The sequence below is a fragment of the Cariama cristata genome, unplaced genomic scaffold (genome assembly GCF_000690535.1).
Source record: "Cariama cristata isolate BGI_N322 unplaced genomic scaffold, ASM69053v1 scaffold17736, whole genome shotgun sequence".
In the NCBI taxonomy this organism is placed as follows: Eukaryota; Metazoa; Chordata; class Aves; order Cariamiformes; family Cariamidae; genus Cariama; species Cariama cristata.
The window spans coordinates 11,982-25,964 of NW_009623999.1; the positions used below are offsets into that span (position 1 = coordinate 11,982).

Here is a 13,983-nt window from a genome sequence, read left to right on the forward strand (position 1 = left end):
GGTGAGGAGAGGAACGAAAGGAAAGGCAGGCAAAGAGTGGGGGACCGGGATGGGAAAGAGAATTAAAAGCCTGTCGTCCTCCCTAGGGAGCTGTGGAGGATGTCGGGGAGGCAGCCTGGCCAGGGGTCTGCCACTGGGGGGGTCGGCCAGGCATCCCCTGACCTGTCCTGAACCCCCCATGCCTATCTCCACTCCCCGCCCCCTTATTTCTAGCTCCGAGCTTTGCTCAGCTTGTGAAAGGGTTAAGTTTAATTTATACTGATTTCTATTTAATATCATTCTCTCCCCGTAGGAGCCGGCAGCTGTGAGCTGATTGTACTCTCTCATTATGCAGTCTGTATCACTAATGGCCTGTGACAAAGGCATGCCATCTTCCCGGCCTTACCCCCGAGAGCCAATTAAACACACATACTCCCTTCCTGTTTGCAGCGCATTACAATGAAATTAAACTGAATTTCAAAATCATTTTCTCCTAAAGACATCTCTTTGCAATAATTAATGCATGCTATTTCTTAGCATCTGAAATATTCATCAGGAGTGTTGACTAAAAAAATTTTTAAAGCTGATTGCCCTGCACCCTGCACCTCGCCTGACGATGCTCCAGTCCCAGCCCGTGGTACCCGCCCGGGATGGGGACCCGTGGTGACACTGCAGCTCCCCGTCTGCTTCGGGCTAACAATAATAATAAATCACAGCTTCTTCAAGAACAGTAAATAAATACGATTACACAGAAATCCAGCCTGAGTCCTGGCACTGCCACCACACAGTGAAAGAGGGGAATGGGACCCTCAGAGCTGCCTGTACGTTAAGGTTAGGCAGCAACGAGCCACCCCACCCTTCTGCACCGGTAAGATTAATCGGTGGTCGGGCTGGGTGCAGGCAGACAAACGAGCTGCCGGTAATACAACCGCGCTGCCGGTATTTACCGCGCTGCCCAAACGGCTCCCGGCCGGCGGCAGGGGCGGCAGGAAGGTGGGCACGCCGAGATACCAACCGGCAGCCTGGGCCAGAGCTTGCCAACCCGTCCTGCGACCGGTTTAGTGTTTAATCCAAATCGCAGGACGGTGCCGGGGGACGGGAAGCTCGGACCGAGGAGGTCTCTGACCGCTCGCCACGCCAGGCGCAGAGCGGGAGACGTAATTTGAAGCACACAACTTATTCATGGCTTGTCACATCTATTCCGTTTGGGAAAGGTCTTAAGCCTGGTATCCTCCTAAATTTGTTATCCCACACGATGGGCAGGATCGGCCCTAAGAGTTCTCCTCCGAGAACTTGCCGTCTCAGCCACAGCAGCTTCAGGCAGGGACAGTCCCGACGGCATCCGCTGCTATCGCAGGGTACCAGGATCCTTCTTCTGTTGAAAAATATTTGATAAAACCAACCAAGGCGCACCCAGGAGCCACCTGCAGTATCATTATCAGGGTATTATCTTCTGGTGAAATTTTGTTTGAAAGAAGCAAATACCAGAGGTTTTCCCATCCCTGGAAACATTCTATGTTTCAGAAACTTTTCCCTCTCTTGAAAGGGAAACCTGAGAAAACCCAGAAAAAGAAACATTTCCTTTGCATTTCCACAATGTAAAAATAAAATGAGCCTCGGTTTCAAATTAAAAGGTCTCTTTATTTGGAAGACTCAGACTTTTCACTTAAAAAAAATATTGTGGCAGTGTCAAAACCCCTTCCTGAACTGCTCCCACACTGAAGACACCCGTTGTGACTGCTCCTCAGAAAGTTCAGCTTTCCATCAATGAGCATCTTCCGACTGACAAACGACGGTGATTAAAAGCTCCCTCGTGACGCTGGTGGCCAAACCCACAACCCCGGCCCACCCCACGCGGCCGCGCTGCCCACGCTGATGGTTTCGACCCTACACACCTTGTCCTTAAACACGCAGCCGTGGCCGGGAGCGCAAACCCCCGCAGACACCATGCCGGCGGCGAGAGGGGAACCAGGACGGGTCCCGCGCCTCGGAGCTTAGTGGGGGCTCCATGTAAGTTAGGCTAAATCCCACCCATCTGCAAAGTTTAAGCCCCCAGAAAACATCAAGCACCAGCATATTATGCTTACAAGCAAGCAACCCCAAACGTACCCCATTACTTGGCTAATTATGGCCAACGCAAGCAAAGCCTCTCCCTGAGCCTGGCGTTTGGAGGCACGTCCAGCCCGTACCTCCTGCCAGGCTGGGACCCCCCATCTCCAAACCCCCTCCCAGCAGCCGGGGGACCTCGGGGACCGAACCGGAGCTGCTGCCCCCCCTCCCCTCGCCGTCCTCTGCCAGACGCCGCAGGGAGCGGTACCTGTTTTGAACCAGCCGTCGGGCGTGAAGGCATCTGCGGTTTCTCGGGGTCTGTTCCAGTACTCGCGGAAGACGGAGGGTCCCTTCACCAGCAGCTCCCCTTCTTGCCCCTCGAGACCCGGTGTCACCTAGGACAAGCACACAGTGAATGCATCCCAGGCAGTTGTCCCTGCCGCCGCATCGCCTCCGCCACCCATCCCCCAGCACCACGACTTGTTACACAGCGCGGTGGGGGACAAGCCGGCCCCACGCCGTGTGCCCTCCCAGCCTTCACCAACCTCTGACACAGCCTGCCCACCTGCAGGACCTCCTTCTTCAGGTGGAAGGGCTCACCTAAGTGCCTTTGATACTCAAAAGCACTGAAAATATACCAAAACAAGAACTGCCATCCTGGAGCTGTGGTCCAGGCAGGCTGATGCCTTCCAGCTGCTGGCAGAGGAGAGAGGAGAGGTCTCGCATGCAAACATGCGGGAAACACTCTTGGAAAAGGGTTGGGAAATACTCTTGGGAAAGGGATGATCCTTTCTGACCCCTGGATGGCCTGACACAGCCCGGCTTCACAAGAGCTCTCTGCACCCTGCTCCCACCGCAGCACCCAGCAGCCTCTGCCAGGGTCAGGTTCCGCCCCAGGAAAACCCCCCCCCACCCCCACCCGCTGCCCCTGGAGCCTCAGCACGGTCCGGGGAGTGGGATTTCAGGGGGGACATCAGTAGAGACAGCGTGTCGTGCTTTGCAATCTCCAGGTACCTTGGTTAGGGCACCCACCTGCTCAGGGAGCCTGTCTCCCATCTCTCTTTGGCAAGACTGCCCTTCGCCGTGGTGGAGGTTCTCGGGGGATGGATGAAAGCAGGTCACAGAGCCTGCGTCCTGAAAGACCCACACATCCCTGACAACTCCGTGTCCCGTCCCCAGAGTGCTGCTGCCCTCCAGGCCTGTGTATCTGGCAGTGACAGCAGCAAGCTGGAAAGGTGAGTGGATGGCTCCCCACAGAAATGGCAGCTGCAGGGGACACCGGCCACCAGCGGCCCAGCCCTGCGCTCCCCGGGGAAGGGAAGCACAGATCACTGTCCCACCACAGCTGGGAGATCGGATCCTGGTCTGATGTTGAAGGCACCACCACCGCTCACCCTAGACGTACTGGATTTGCAGTGCCCTCCAGGATGAGGACCACCCTCCTGCCCACCGCAGTCGAGTGATGCAGCCAGGAGGGCGGCTGCTGTGAGGCAGGGGACAATGCACGCCTGTGACCGTGCCATGCTGCTGTCTGCTCTGTTGACAGACAGAAAACGTTGCTTTCCAAAACTGTCAATCTAACACTTTTTTTTTTTCCCGAGGAGGTGGCAGGAAACACCATCTGATTTGTTCTCGGGCACATGCGGCCCCTTCAGGCTCACAGGAAGGCAACGGTTGTAGTGACAGCTCGGTACCCTGCAAACCTGCACAGGCAGGTTTTCTACGGCAACAAAACAAATACCCTGCTGTTATGGAAACTGGAGAATCACAGGAAGGTCACAGACTTGCCTGACATGGCACGGTATCTCATCTCCCCTGCACATACATCGCTTCGTAATTACAAGGCTGCAGGCAGGCCAAGAGACGAGGCACTAGGGAAGCACAGACATCCCTCCGCTCGTGGGACTGCGTTAACCCAAAGTCCTTTGCAGGGAAGATGTGCAAAGCCACTGCTGAGATGGCACAATTTTCATTTTAAGTGATTTCTTCCTGATGTCCCGTCTTGGAGGATGGGGTGACTTGAGGATCTCTGCACGTACAGCCCAAGCACTGCTACAGAATCGCCTGAACACCTCTGTGTGTCAGGGGCCGGGCTGAGCCCCCAGAGCCCTGGCCGTGCATCACCTCCACTGCCTGGAAGATGCTGCAGGAGGAAAAGGTGATGACGGGCGTTGTGCTGAGCGACGGCAAGGTGAGGATGGTGCTGGATAACTTCTCCCCAGGGGATCTGAAAGAGGAAGCCTGAAGACCAGACTATCCACAAGTAGGACAGCACAGAGAAACTGGAGGTCCGGGAGAACCCAGGACCAAACCTCTGTACCTGCAGCAGCAGAACGGCAAGAGGCACAAAGCTGGCGTGGGCAAGCATGGCAGGGACACGGTGGGTGATGCAGGGGGACCGGCAAGGCAGGGTTTCAGTGCTGTTACAGAGGTTGCGTGTAGTTTTACAACATGGCTCTTTCTTCTCGCTCCTTTTCCTGCTGGTCCAGCCATCACATCATAAAACAAGCAACTTCCCTGAGCAGCCCAGTGCCCGCCGTGTTCCCGGTTCTGGTTTTGCCCACCGGGTAAGGCAGCCCTTACAACCCTGCCAGCAACACCTCTCCTCCCTGGGGGGCAACACCACCCCGCTCACCTTCCTGTAAACCCCGCGGGACTCCATCCGCCCCATCTCAGCCAGACATAACCGACTATCAAAACTGCCCTCATGTTATAGGCATTATGTTTTAATGAGTAGCGCGAGCCTCCGAAGTCAATCCCCTTGGCTGCCAGGCTGCTTCCGACTGCCCTGAAAGGGCTGGGGAGGGGCGGTGGAGGTAAGGAGGGCGAGGACCTGTGAACAGCTTCCTTCGCTTCATCTACAGATCCTGCCAGATTTTGTCGGCGCTGAACACAAGAACGGGTGTAAATTTGGCTACCACAAACGCCTTTGGTCCCAGCTGAGCCCTGCCCTGCGCAGGCGTTGCGCGGTGCCAGCCGGCAGTGCCGGATACTGCCCAACCTGCACAACCCGTGCCGTGCCCCGGATCAGAGCGGCAAAGCTGCCCCAGGGACCAATCCTGCGCAGTGTTTACCTGCGTGCTGCGATGTCTTGTGCGAATCAAGCCTTGAACCAGCTCCAAATTTCTTGTCATATCAACTCAAATTTTGGCAGCGGCTCAACCCTCATCTTATCTCGAGCAGAGCTCCTTGGCAGCAGGCACCTCCCTGTTGTGTAATTTAATGATGTTATGGCTGGCTTGCAAACAGTAAAACAGAAAGGCCGTGACGTTATCTTAATAGGATTTTGCTTGCTGAACTCCGAATGTCACTGGCACCGCTCCCCAGCGTAGCAGAGGGGACGCAAACCACCCCAGCGCCAGCAGCTTCTGCTGCCTGCAAACAGCGTAAATTAAAATTCAAGGTTCAAGGCATTTATCTCCTACAACCCCTTGCATCTGATCCCTGCGAACCCCACGTACACCAAGCTAGCTGGCTGCTAACCCACTGGAAAGCCGGGGTTTTTGGGGCAGCAGCGTGGCCAGTGTGTTTGTTTCCTTTCTCCGACAAACCTCAGCAGCACCCGTTGTTGATACACCGGACCGACATGGCAAGCAGCTGCTGAAAGCATCAGATTGCTAATTGCACAGATATCCTCCTCTCCTAGTGCCGTATTTTAATGCACGTTTCAACCGCTTTAACGCATTCGAGCAACGTTAACGCCCCGGCCCAGCGTGCCCCTGAAGGTTGCTGTTTGATAGCTTTCTGCTGTAAAACCGATTCGGCGAGCTGAGCTGGGCCAGCCGGCGTACTAGATAAGATTACATTTTCCACGCATGAAAATAAAAGGTTGTAATAAATCCTTTGAAGGACTAAATCTCGGTGATTGTAAAACGCATATTTTCCCTGCGTCCATTTTACCTCTTTATTAGGAGGAAGCGAGGGCGGTTTGTAAAGAGCTGGGAATCCCCTCTTGGCGAGTGGCCCTGGGATTTGTTCAAAGTGGTCATTTGTTTTCTTGCGGTCTCCGACATACGCGGCCCCGCGCTCCTCCGGGAACTGCGGGAGAGGAGCTTGTAATGGACTTTAATGGAATTAGGGGCTTTTACGGAGGCGCGCCTTTCCCTGGGAAGCACGGGGGGCACGGCGGATTCCTCAGCAGAAACGTGTGGAAGGCACAGAGTGAAAGCTGGAAGGCGAGACTTGTAAGGGGAGGTCATAACTTCTTGTTGGGCTGGCAGGATCGGGAGGAAGACAGGCAAGCTTTTAGGAAAAAAAACAAACACCTTCTTCAGGTTGCAGTTGGTTTCAGGGGGACACATTTAACTTCTACCAGACCCCTCCTTCCCCCGCCCTCTCCCCGAACCTCTTTCGTGGAGGAGGGAACCAAAGGCTGCGGATCAGAGCATCTCCTCTCAGGAGGGACCTGAAAAGGGACCTGAAAAGGGACCCTGGAGCTCCCGGGCCCCAGAACCGCGAGGCAGCGCCTTTGCAGAAGAGCAGTTTGCCCGGGTGGGGTGAAGCGGAGCCGGGAGGAGGGCAGTACGAAGCGGGGCTTCTGGCCTGCAGGGCTCATGTTATCCTTTCCCTTTTCCTCTTCCCTACTTACACTTCTGTCCCCGGGTCCCCACTCCCTGTTCCACCCTCCCACCCCCCTCACAGCCCACTTTCCGACTCCTCCACCAAGAACCAGTTCCCCGCAGCCAAGCCCAGTCCTGCCGCTCCCAGCCGCCCGGGCTCCACGCAGCACAGCTCCCTTCCCACCACGGCTGCCAGAGCAGGAGAGCCCACCACCACCGATGCGACCAAGAAAAGGCAAAGCATTCACATTTGCGGGGAGGGAGGGAGGGAATGCTTCTGCAGCCCTGCCTCCTCTGCCACAGCCCTACTCTGCTGCTCAGCTTGGAAGTGCTTGGCATTTTTCCCCACCTTGTAAATAAGTGATTACTGTGATCAAAATAATTAAGCAACCTAGCCTTTTAAGCGACTAATAGAAGACAATAATTTATATGTGTGAGATTTATGGAAGTGATGGAGCCCTTTTAGCACTTCTTGCAGAGTAGTAACTTTTTTTTTTTTCCAAATGTACCAGAGCACGGAAAATAATATAGCGAAGCCCGAAGAACTGCCCCACTTCCCCCCCTGCACCCCAGGGTTAGGCTGCAGAGCACCGATGCGGTGCCACGCTTACCACCACGCTGCTGCCGAAGCTTTACCTGCCGCCGGCACTTCCAGACACGCTCCCTGTCCCTCACGAGACCACGCACTCACCCCTTCAAGATTTCGGTGGCCCAGAGAGTGCTGCGATACGGCAAAGCCTGGCCCCAAAAGAGCACCCAACAGCTCAGCCCCCGCCGACCTGGAGAAAGCACGGGAGCTCCAGGCTTTGCCCAGACCGAGGCATGAGCTACATCCAGGACTGCCGTGGTGGGTGACGAGGGAGGTGAGGACACGCTCACCTGCCTCCTGAAAGGAAGCTGGAGACCAACAATCCACTTGACATTGCCTTTTAATCACTGTCCCCCTGGGTCAGATTTGCACGGATGTCCTAGAGGTGTGGGGCTTGCTAGAGCATGACCAAATTCCCAGGCAATCTGAACCCTCATGCACGTTCACAATTAAAAATGCCCTGCTAAGGTGCGTGTTTTTGTAAAAGCATTATCGTTCCTCTGAGCTCCGTGTCCTGCAGCATCCTGCAGAAGGCTAGCAGGAGGCAATTGAGACACGGAGCAATTTTCCTCCTGCTAGAAAAAGGCAGATTTCTGCTCCTCAGGGACACGGCACAGAGAGAGAAAGAAAGAAAAAAAAAAAACCACCTCAACCAAAAAACCCCAAGCCCAGACTGTAATCTACGAGGTCACATTTCACATCTGTTTTTGCAATGTTAACTTTTATAAAAGGGCTGGGAATAACACAATCAATTTACTTTTCATTTTAGACGGCTATAAATTTAAAAGTAAGGCTGGTGCACAGTGGAGCTGGAACACTGAAACGTATTTTCAAACAACCCAACCCTCTACTTACAGCAAACCTTGCTCCACTGAAAACAAAAGGGACTGTATATATTTTTAGACAATACTGATTTTTGAGTGTTACCACACTGATTAACTCCAGATGATCCCAAAAGCACTACAGAAAACAACCCAAGTTTGGGAAAGGTCAGTCCTCCCCACAGTTGTTCCACAGACCCCAAACTTCTTGATCTACATTAACGCCATAAATTAGACATGCAACACTATTCCAGAAATGCCGACAGCTCTCCACGCCGCTGTGCTCATCCCTCTTGTTTGCAGCCTTCGGAAGATAATAAACGAGGCGAGATGTCAGCACATCTTCCCACTCCCTCGGCTCTCTTCATTAGAGAAAGGCTCCTGACGTGCCCTCGCAACGCCCGCTCCGATTTTGTGCTCAGGGGCAGGCAGAGGACTAGGCAAGGATTCAATTAGTGGCCCACCTTCGGTTTATTTTTCATAAGCCTGACTTAAAAGTGAAGGTCAGCGAGGCTGTGATGTGCTGTGACTACAGACGATCACGCTGCCCGAGAACCTCTAATTGCTTCCCTCTGCTAAGCCGTCCCGCGGCAGCCGGTGCCTCCTCCCTTTGGCTGGAAGCCCTCTGGGACAGAGACCGTCCCTTTGGCTTCTGTGCTTCAGCATCTCCCCACCACATCCAGGGCTCTTTGGCCAACATCTCCAAGGCATGCTACAGCAGCAACAGCCTCCAGGACCCGGTGGAGGTCCAACAAGCACATCACGGGAGGAGGCAGGTTGTAAGCAGGCGGGTTGAACCCACAGCTCAGAAGGACTCAGGTGTGAAGTTGCAAAACCCAAGTAGAAACAAGCACCAGCGACTGTGTGGGCAGGAGAACCGCTTTCACCCCATGCCTCATAACATCAAACGTGAACAGCCCGGTCTCCCAGGCCCTCCTGGCACAGGCAAGGACACGGAAAAGGGTTGAAGACCAAAACCAGCCACAATGGGACCAGAGTGGAATCCACCCACCCCTTGTCCCTCCTGTTGGGAGAACCAAGACCGCTGGCCTGGTGAAGGGGACCAAGAACACAAATTGCAAGTCTTCCTCCCTCTACAAGGGGGAATGAGGGGGAATGAAAGCATAAAACAACAATTAAGAGATCAATAGACACTTCGAGGGTGCTATGACAAAAGTTAGCTCAAAGGAAACACTCGTGGAAAGAGGGTTCTTCTTGACAGACAAATTCAATTTGAGCGTGCAACGAAATAGTCTCCTGGGATGAAGGCTGCTCCTGTGATAAGGAAAGTTTTCAGCTGAGAAACAAGGGGACGCGATGCTAACATAATCTCTGCCTCCACTTTTCCTACCAGGAAGAAATAAAATACAGCTATGGCCAGAAATTTAAAAAAAAAAAAAATCAGGACAGACAGAAAGAAGGAAAGAGATTTGAATACATATGAGAATGCAATTACTGACCGAGTTGACTAAGGAACTGGATGTGATCAATGAGAAGCAGCTAAAATGTTTATAAAGTAATGAAAGCAGCCTGGGCAATAACGTGGAGAAACTTGAACTACTTGGGCAGGAGACAAAGCAGGATACTGAGGAGATGAGAGGAACATGGTGAAAGAGAAGTCACAACGGGAATACACAACAACCGCGGCATCCAATGCTGCAAGGGCTTTGGAAGAAGCAGAGGCAAATGGAAAATGAGAAAAAATGCAGCATGAGTTTACTGAAGGTGGATTGTGCCAGAAAACCTGAGGACTGATGTTCCAGGTAGAAGAAAAGCAGCAGACCTCATCCAGGCTGCCTTCAACACCATATTGCCCACGTTGCCTGCCCAGAAGGTGGCTACTGATGGGAGAGACCACGGGGCTGAGGGCAAGATATGTGAGGTGGGTAAAGACCCAGGCGGAGGAGACGAAGACCAAAGGATCCCGCGAGCCCCTGTGGTAGCCAGCCAGCCTCGTCAGCCAGCCTTCGGCTCTCCGTCGCTCAACTGGAATTTCACCCCAAGACCCAAGTAACAGTTTGACCCTGAATCAGTGACTTGCTGTCCTGATGAAGGCATCCTACGAGGCTTCAGCACCATACGGCACATCCTGCACCTACAGCAGCGAGCTGCTGGTGGGAGATGGAACCGGGGTGTTGCAGGTAAGGTTCACCATCGAGAGACCTGTGGGAGGTACCAGTACACAAGGATGGGATGCAGCAGGGGCAAGAAAACAGATGAAAAATTGTACGGTTGGGAGGAGAGATGTTCTGGAAGTGTAGGAGCACTGAGGACAAAGAACAAACCGCTTTAGGCTGAGGTTCGATCAGGACAGGAAAGGAACAAACCAGGGTGGTTGCCTGGGAGAGGCAGAGACAGGAGTCCCTGGGCCGGGTGGTCACATCCCCTCCAGCATGTCCACACCTGTCCATGTCAGGAATGCTGGTCACGGCCAGCACGGGCCTATCTCCAGCCTCCAGAGCTACAGGCAGAAGAGCCAGGTACACTAGCACCAGCCGTTCCAAAACACCTGGAAGGATGAGACAGAGGAGATAACCACACAAGAGGTACATATGCAACGGCACCTCCACACAGGACCCGGTCCAGAGAGGTGCCAAGTACCCAAGTCCATGGCACCCACCCTCACCCATGGCACAACACCCACGGGGGTGCCCAGACCTTGGAGGAAGCCTCCAAGACAACCCTGGCAGCTCAGGGGTGACCAAGCACCTCCCTGCTGGTTCTCTGGAGATCTGGGATGAACGTGAGTGAGGTGGAGCCATTCCTGGTCCCCTTCACAGTGGCATCAACAGCCGAGACCTCCGGTCATAACAAAGGGTGACGGTGCCAGCTGTCCCCAACGCCCGCAGCCCCGTGGAGGTGCTGGCAACCAGCAGCAAGCTGCTAGCAGATGGCAGAGACACGGGGGGCACGGGGAGGAGGGGCCAGGAGATGCTGGTGGCTTTCAGAAGGGATGGCCACAGCCGAGCCGGTTCCCGTCCAGGACGACAGCTTGCATATGGATAAACAACGAGATAATTACAACCTTTTGGGCGGGGGAAGAAAAGCCCATGGCTGCAGCGTCCTCCTGCTGCCAGCTCCTGCAACCCATACGTCCCGCACGGCTCCCTTTGCGGCCTCATCACGAGAAAATTACTCGCCATAAAAGCCCTGGCTAGAGCACTGCATTAGATACAGCTGTGAAACCATTTATCTATTGATAGACCCCTATTGTCAGGGACTGGGGTTTGGCTTTCATGCAAGCGAGCAATTTGGAAAAGGAAAAAAAAAAAAATCCAAAAAAAATGACAACCCAAAAAAACCTACCAACCAACAAACAAACAAATAAAGAAGGAGAGAGACAATACCCGACAGCTTGCAGGGTTTCCAGGCCTCTGCCAGCTGGGAAGCTAAGCGTATGAAATATGCATTGCACTGAACAAAGCAAACCGAAACGCTCAGCGCCGGAGAGCTGTAACCCTTTCCTGTGCGCCGGAGCCAGGCATGGGGAGAGCGAGATCTCCAAGCTGCCAAAAAGTTAGGGGGGAAAAAGGCCAGGAGAAAAAGCAGCCAGGGCCGTGGGTAAGGGTTACTGAGCCAGCCTGTGTGGTCAGAGGGACTCCCCAGGCAGCTGCTAAAGGTAGGTGAAAAGTTTAGGAACTGCTTCGGACGTGAGAGGCTACGGGAGCAATAGCTGGGATGGCTCAAAGCAGGCAAAGCTGCTGCTGTCCCCTGACATCCACTTCCACACCTCTGCTCCCCAGGGATGTTAAAAGGGGGAAAAGCACTTCTCCGAGCACTCGAAGCACAGGACAGCATCTCTCCAGGGAACCACGCTCCGACGCAGGGAGGAGGCGGGGGACACCCTGTCAGGGTGCAGGCACTGTGATCTGATGGGGAGTGCCACCTCCTGCCCACGCTGCCCCATCCCACACCAGGTTGCGGAGCATCCTCGGCTGGGACTCATCCCCTGGACCATGCAGCGAGGGGATGTCATCAGGCTGGAGCCCCTTGTTTCGGTGTTGGTGGTGACGGTGCAGCTTGAGGCAGGGCCTGACGGCACACGGCTCCGTGTCAGCTCAGGAAACCAGCTCGCAGCCCAAGGTGCAGCAATAACTAGCAGAAGCGGCACGAGGGCCAGCTAGAAAACCTGAGCAAACTGGAGGCAACGGAGCACGAGGCTCATAAGAGCTGCAAGGAGACCGAAGGGCTGGAGCACATGCATGAAAGGAATCCAGCACTCTAATCAAGGGATGGGAGAAAATGAAGGGAAGAACAGAGATCCAGCAAACTTTCAGCTAAGTAGATTATTGATCTTCAGGGTGTGCCAGAAACCAGCTTTGCAAATTACAGCAGTCCCCTGCTGCAAGCTCAGGCAGTTACCGGATGGCAAAGCAGAAACACTCCCCACCTCCCTGCTCCCACCACCCACACGCCTTCCTCCGCCACCGCCACGAGGAGCCGAGCTCCTGTTTGCATCTCACTGCGGCAGGACGCGCAAATGTGTCCAAAGGGTGACAATGCGAAAGGGAACGGCGCGATGCCCCGGCATCTAGTGGGAGAGACAGTGTTAGCGGGGAAGAAACAGCTCGGAGAAAGTCTGTTGTCTTCTGGTGTCAACAGGGAGCAGAAGGCAGAAACCTCACCCAACGCGAGCGGGGAAGGCGGTGACCTTGCGAGGCTCCGTACAGCTAAGCAAATAATTTCCTTGGCAAAGGCAGGCGCTCTTTCCGCTCACAGTCAGGAGGGTTTCTGCACAGCGGAGCCGAGGTGTGAACGCCTCGCAGATTGCCCTGACAATGTGCGTAACCCCCGGCACGAAGATCACCTGCTCGCAAGAGCCGAGAGGCTGGTGAGAAGAGACGGCTGGGAGCCCAACTCCTGCCGGGGAGCTCAGCATCCCACCAGATCTGCCCCACCGTGCTCGCCCTTAGCCCTCTGTGCTGCCCGGCACGGCCGCCCCACGGCACGGCCCCGTGCCCCCACCACGGCCAGGACCGGCTCCTGCTTGGCAGTTTCATTATTATCTGTGCAACGGCACAGATGTGCACTGCGCTTTCCGTGTACGGAGAGAGGTCCCTGCCCTGAAAGTCGTATAACTGAACCAGACAGCAGGTGCTCCCTGTTTATTTCCAGCAATCCACTATGTGACATTTGGTAATTTTTCCTAGTATCAATGCCAAACCAGAGAGAAAAGTCCGGAGCAGAGATGGGGCTGTGGATGCTCCTATCAAACCCAGGCAGAGCGGGCGCTGCGAGGGCTGCATCCCTCCTGCCACCACCCTCACCACCCTGTCCTTCCACTGGGACCCCTCTGCCTTGGCCAGGTCCACACCACAGACCTCCCAGCCCTCAACCAACACGCTGTAAACCTCAGAGCCCTCCTGCGAGGCCACTGAGGAAGTATTTGTTTATTCCTTCTCATAAAAAGCAAGGAAAAGGCCACACCAGGGTTGCCTGGTGGCACAGGCAGGGAGGGGGACACCGACTAGGTCTTCTCATCCTGGGGACAGCCCCTCTGCCATGGAGGAGCCGATTTCAAACAAAGCCAGGCCTTTCTTTGACTGGTGGAGCGTGATGAGCACTCGGACTGTCAGATCCTTCTTGTTTTAAATAAATTCCACTGATGTACTCTCTTCTGACATAAATTGTTAACCAAGCATGATGCACACAGCGCGCCAGCAGCAGCATCACCGGCAGGAAGAGGCAGCAGGTGAGGCTTTTTGCCTGCAACCGCAGGTGTGAAGCGGTTAAATTACAACATCACTGGGAGAAGAGGTGTGCCACCATGGCTGCCACCTGCCCGCCAGCGTGGCCATGTGATGGAAAGTCACAATCCATACCCAGGCCATATGAAAACCAAACTCCCGGCATCTCAACGCATCTGTCTGTGCCAAGACATGCTGGGGAAGTGGGGACCGTTTTTCCCACCTCGCTACGGCCCTTCTGACAGTCCCAGGGACAGAGGCAGCCAGCTCTGCTCTGCTCCTGGGAATGCTGGGGATGT

The 13,983-nt window shown here is 54.6% G+C and overlaps 1 protein-coding gene across 1 annotated transcript in view; it reads right to left on the bottom strand.

Moving 5' to 3' along the window:
- Positions 1–2,296: 2,296 nt before the first annotated feature.
- Positions 2,297–13,983, bottom strand: part of ACSF3 (acyl-CoA synthetase family member 3) — a gene marked incomplete at its 3' end in the record, with an annotated part of 32,631 nt that continues 20,944 nt past the window's right edge. The window contains exon 6 of the mRNA XM_009703002.1: positions 2,297–2,423. Coding sequence (XP_009701304.1) covers positions 2,297–2,423 — 127 coding nt within the window. The remainder of the gene's footprint in view (positions 2,424–13,983) is intronic.